Below are 6,072 nucleotides of genomic sequence, written 5' to 3' on the forward strand. Positions count from 1 at the left end.
GATATGAATTTGTTTTACGTTGGTAGGATTTGGTGGTGAATGGTCTCGAGAGGGGACACTTACCAGGGGAAAGGGAATTCGGGAAAAGTTCTTTCGTTTGGTTGGTTGGAGGAAAAAAGTACTTTGAGAGGGCCAAGGTGTACACATCAATCAACCAACAATCTGTTGAGGCTTCATCAATGGACGTCGGTGGTTAATTTTTGTGAAGTAATTTTGTCACAGGGGTGAATTTAAGTTAGCTTATATCGACTAATCTTATAATATAATCGATTAATCTTAAGAAACACATAAGATTCTAATATACTACACCTACCTAAGCCCTATTCCGGAGACAAAAGAGCATGGACCCTTATACCTGCAGTAACACAACTATTATTAAAAGTAGAGAAATTAAAAATGTGATTGAACTGGATATATTTGATCATGTAAGCCTACTCTGCCAGTTACAAATGAAATCAACTATTCTGCTGCCATTTGTGACAAGAGAGCCTATTTGGGTCATGAAGAATAAGATCCACAATAAGTTGGAAAATCTGCCTGAAGACGGGTGTCTCCGGTATCAAAGACGGGGTCACCGATCATAAGGATAGACGAGATTCGATGGAGAAGCTGCTAGTGATGCAGGGAAGAGATCTTGAGGGTATGCGAGAGTAACCATCACTCTTCTTGCAACTTCTTTGCTCTTATTCCTCCTATAATTCCTGTAATTGCATAACTTGAAAAACAACTAGCTTCAAGAGTTAAATGTGGAAATTTTATTAAGGTGTGATGATGAAAGAAAAGAGGCAACCTCAGAGAAACTCACAACGAAATCAGATGTTAAATTTTCCTAAATACTAATTAATATAGTTGGCACTTGAACATATTGTGATTACTGATTATCAAATGATCCCTTTTCTTTCTTTCTTTGTCTCGAAGGTCTTCCAGTGCCACGGCCACGTCCACAACCCTCATGTTCTTGCTGTTCATTCTCTAAAGAAGTCGAGATGCCCTTCGATCCAGTATCTTCATTAAATTTTTGTTTCGGAGGTCTCCCACATCTCTTTCCAGGAGATTGCTGGTGATGCCAATGCTTGGAAGGTGAGAACATCTCTGACACTGAAATCTGGTCTTGTCTAACTATTCGAGGCCGTCCCCGACCTCTCCCCCTACCTCTTGGCAGCTTGAGTCGTTGCTGATCAATATGATGAGTGCCATCGCCCATATCTGGGTCACAGTCTTGAGCAGATGTAAATAATGAAGTTGCCAAAGTTTCTTGAACTTTCAAGTTCCGAGGCCTCCCTCGACCATGATGATGCCCCCAAGGATGACTCGGACCACTAATAATATCTGCAGGCAATAATGCATCGGAATTTTCATTTTTGTCTGCCTCAAAAGTCCTAGACATCTCTTGCTCTGAATGCTTCGGAGGAGTTCCAGTTATTTCAGACGGCCATCTAACTTGAGGATGCTCCTTGGATAGTTGAGGGTCCTCAGCCTCACGGCCCTTCCTTATTCCAGTTTGATTATCACTCACCTTGGATGGTCGTTCTTCTTCCAGTCTATTTTGTCTATTGCTAACTTCACCTAGTACCATCTCCTTCGAAGATTGAGCGCCAATTATTTCATTCACTGCATCGCAGTCATGATCAGACCTTGCATCAAAGAACTCCAAATTTTCATTTTCCTCTTGTAACTTCTTGCAACCTTCAGCATCACCAATAACTCCATTTTCTTCACCATTGCTATGGTTAGAGGTAGCATCAAAGAACTCCAAAATGGCTTCTTCACCAGGCCACGTTTCTTCGTTTGATCCCATGGATGGTCTCTACATTAAAATCAGAAATTTCATTAACATAAATGCTAAAATGGAAAAATATATCTAGATATATATATATAATTCCATAGAAAAAGATTCTTGGAGGAAAAAAATGTCTAGAGCTGTAGAGAAGGTGATGTAAACAAGTAAATAACACCTACAAAACGTAAAACACGTAAGTTAACTCAATATTAGTTTTGAGCAACCACACTTAATATTTGATATATCAAAACTTCTCTCCTTGACAACATATCATCAGCAAATCTATCCCTCCAGTCTCCACCCACCCATCTCTCCATAACACAAAGGAGAAGGTTTCTTCTGCTTCATCTACAAACAAGCATAGATGAAATCCTATGTCTGGCTTTCTTTCAGAGCCAGCTGACAACAACAGCAGGATACCACCACCTCCACCGGCAGTGGGTGAGGAAGAAAGGAGCTAAATAATATACGGGGTGAATTTTTTAAATTTCAGTTATTTATATTGAATAGAAGAACAAATTATCTAATTATTGAACACATCTCTTTTGTTGAAATATTAATTAAATTATTATTTATAACCCATCAGCTTCATATTGATTTCCACAGGGGAAGAGTGTTAGAAGTATTGATATAATTAAACTTACTATAAACCATTAGCTTAAGATTTTAGGTTAATTGATAATTGAGCACCTTTCAAATCATCATATTGATAGCTCTTCGAGCTTTAATATTAACCCTTGAGACATGCCTATCTAGAAAATGTACTTTATTATATGATCTTTTGACTTTTTTTTTTACTTGAATGCTATCCACAAGATACATTTTACAGTATGCCTATTCTACTAGCAAGAAACAAAATAGATAGCATCCAAGGCAGCATAAGATGGAGTCATAGGTAGTACCTCTATTGGTTCTTCCATCATTTCTCCTTGCCTTTCCTCTTCATGATGCTTGTCAATCATTTCAACTTCAAGAACTTCTTTGAATTTACCTAGCGCTTCAGTTTGGCCAGCTTGTGCATGGTTTCCTTCAGCCCCATCGACTTTTTTTCTTAATGAACTACATTGGTCTTCAGTCCCTTTAGTCGTTAGTGCCTCTTTTGTATGAAGTCCAACAACCACTAGATCCTGTGATTGTTTTGTCCCACCAAAATCTTCAATCCCATCTCTACTATTAACTTCCACTTCGTGATGATCATTAATCATTCCAACTTTTCTAACTTCTTTAAGTTTATATATCCTTATAACTTGCCTGTCTTGGTCAAGAACTCTTTCTTTGGCTCCATCAATTTCCTCTCTCAATGAACCACATTTTTCTCCATTCCTTGTCATCGTCAGTGCCTCCTGTGCACCAAGATTTCCAGCCGCCACATTCTGTGACTGCTTTTCCTCATCAAAATCTTGAACACAATCTCTACTCTTGACTTCCTTTTCACAAGGTTGATGAATCATTACATCAGCTTGAACTTCATTAACTTCACCATGCACTTGAATTTGGCCTCCTTTCGATTGTTCTCCATCTTCAGCTTCTTGAACTTCTTCCCCCAATGAACCACTTTGTTTCTCAATCTCATTAATAGCTACCGGCGCAGGAAGACCAATAATCACCAATTTTGGTGATTGCTTTTTCCCATAAAAATCTTTAGGCCCATAGTTACGCTTGATTTTCTCTCCATGCTTCTTGTCAATCATTTCATCTTCTTGAATTTCTTGAAGTTCATCCAGCACAACTTGGCCTCCTTGAGCATGATCTACATCTACAGCCCCGACAATTACTTCTCTCAACAAATCACTTTGTTCTTCAGTCCCTTTACTTGTTACCACCTCCTCCTCACGGGGTCCTATGATCATCAGTTTCTTTGATCGCTTTTTCCTATCAAAATCCTCTTCTATCTCATCAGCACTCTCCAATTCTCGGCGTCGATTCCTTCCTGCCGACTTCCTCCTCCGCTTCTTCCTCTTTACTCCCGTACCCTCCACCTTAAAGTTATACCTCCCACAGTTCGATTTTACTAGCTCCCCACTTTCACAGAGCTTCCCCAAATGGCGACGCAAAAAGGCCGGGTGCGCCCATGGCAAGTCCTCATACTCATTCACGATAAACTCTGATATTGACTCCTCACTCAACCCATCTTCATCTCCGCCTTCGGCTATTGCCCTCTGTATCATCTACATTCCCAAAATTATCGATTCATCAGCAACTATTACTTCAATTCCAACCACAATGTACAAAAAAATTCCTCACAATGTCAAATTCAGAAAAACAAAAGAACAACGTACAAATAACTTCAAAATCTTAATCGGCAAGAAAAGCGGGCAATGTGAAAGACAGTTACCGAGGCATAGGGAAGATGGGTAGGAGTTTGGAAGGAGGGAAAATTCTCATGAATGCGGCAATCGACAACGGACTTGAACTGCTCGGAGTGGAAGGGAAAAGAGTGGGCGCTACCATTGGTCGAATATTTGGCGGCGACGGCGGAGAAGAGGGCGTCTCTGAACCTTCCGGCTACGAGTGAATGTCGGTGATCGGAAGGCGGTGTCATAGAAGAGGGAGGCGAGAGATATCCCGGCGGCGGTGGAATAGAAGAGTGTTGGGGTTGGGAGTTCTCCATATCGGTGGTGATGCATCGTCGTTGGAGAGGGCAAGCGCTTTATTCATAATTTTATTTTTTGGCAACCCCGGTTCGTTGTATATTTAAAATAAAGGGCTAAACTATAAAATAGTATAAATTATGAATCTACTATCTTTATTTATATTTCGTCCATTTTAAGGAATTTTTTTTGAGAATAGTCCCTTTTAAGGAATTTTGTGGCAATGGCCTGTTTTTATGATAAATAAAAAATAAAATAAGATTTTTTTAGAAAACTAAGGTCAAATACCAACTTTTTAGTTTTCTAAACAGTTAGCTTCTTCCCCCATATGACCCTTGAAAAGCGGCCAATATAAGGGGGGAGAAAGTAACCTCTTTATTAATTTTTTTAAACCTCTTTTTTTACTTTTTTTTTTTTTTTTCAACTTTTAAATTTGAGGGTCCAAGATGTTATGATACTAAAATATCTCCAAGATTTTCCACAATCCAACCTCCAAAAAACGTGGAAAACAAACCACTCACTTTCAACTAATAATTTGTTTCCCTTAAAAGAGCAACAAATTCAGCACAAATCTTGGTTGAATCTTACCAAATAGGTGGAGACAACCATACCCCAATAGAATGAAAACTATAAAACAACCAAATCGAAAACATACCTTATGTTTCAAGGAGACTGACAAAAAATAATAATAATAAATAAATAATTTGTATATGAAATTAGGACCTCAAGTATAACTTTTTTTAATGGAAAAAATATATAGAAGTTTAAGGGTTTAAAAGTGTACCGAAGTTTGAAAAGATATATAGAAGTTTAAGGGTTTAAAAGTGTACCGAAGTTTGAAAAGTTATGTTAGGTAAATTAAGGAAAAATTGAAGAAAGTTATATTGAGAATTGAATCGAAGGACAAAACCATGTTTTTAAAAAAAAAATTGAAAGCTCAGAAACTTTTTACATTAGAAATAATAATTTTCGTTAAGAAGATATGGAAGGACGAGAGGTGTTTTATAACTCATGGGGGTACCCTTGGTTTGGAAAATAAAATAACTACAATAAATAAATGAATGAAAATGCTGGAAAAAAAAATACAACTCAAGGGGATCTTCAAACAAGCACCCAACTTCTTAGTCTTTCCCTAAGACAATTCCCCTTTTCCAAAGTAAAATCGTGCCTTGCCACACGTTTTTACGAGGTGAGGGACCTAGAGCCACTATGTCTTAGAGAAACTTCGAAGTTGAGAATATCTTCAAAAGAACTACTAGAAATGGCAGAAACATTGGGAAGAAAGTGGTGAATTCAGAGGTGGAGAGTTGTTTTTGAAATGAAGATCTTATCTATCTTATATAGGCCCCAAAATGATTGAGAAGGGTCGAATTCCATGATTAGAGGGTTTTACTAGGCGAAATCGGGGCTGCCTAGTGCTTTTGGTGATGCGACTGAGACAAAAATCGCAGTTTGGCCTAATTTCCTGCAAAAATTAAAAAAAAAACTTTAAATCAACAAATATATCATTTAAGCTTAGTCAAACCCTTATCATTTTAACCAATAAGACTACATTTAGAGGAAAACAGAAGCATAAGAAGCATAAGTCAGTTTTAATATGTAAAAGCACACAAATAAAAGCCTAAAAACATGCATTTTATGACATGTATCACACCCCCAAACTTAAAGCTTTTCTTTTTCTTACCATAAAAAACAATTTCC

The 6,072-nt window shown here is 37.8% G+C and overlaps 1 protein-coding gene across 1 annotated transcript; it reads right to left on the reverse strand.

The window, feature by feature from the left end:
• Positions 1-732: 732 nt before the first annotated feature.
• On the reverse strand, positions 733-4,519 carry LOC120092885 (uncharacterized). Its single transcript, XM_039051127.2, has 3 exons — positions 4,116-4,519; positions 2,683-3,948; positions 733-1,807 (listed from the first exon to the last, which is right to left on the reverse strand). Exons 1-3 carry the CDS (start codon positions 4,389-4,391, stop codon positions 872-874), a joined length of 2,478 nt encoding a protein of 825 aa, XP_038907055.1. The 5' UTR covers positions 4,392-4,519; the 3' UTR covers positions 733-871.
• Between the last annotated feature and the right edge of the window lie 1,553 nt (positions 4,520-6,072).

The sequence above is a fragment of the Benincasa hispida genome, chromosome 12 (genome assembly GCF_027475165.1).
Source record: "Benincasa hispida cultivar pf3 chromosome 12, pf3_genome.v1.1, whole genome shotgun sequence".
In the NCBI taxonomy this organism is placed as follows: Eukaryota; Viridiplantae; Streptophyta; class Magnoliopsida; order Cucurbitales; family Cucurbitaceae; genus Benincasa; species Benincasa hispida.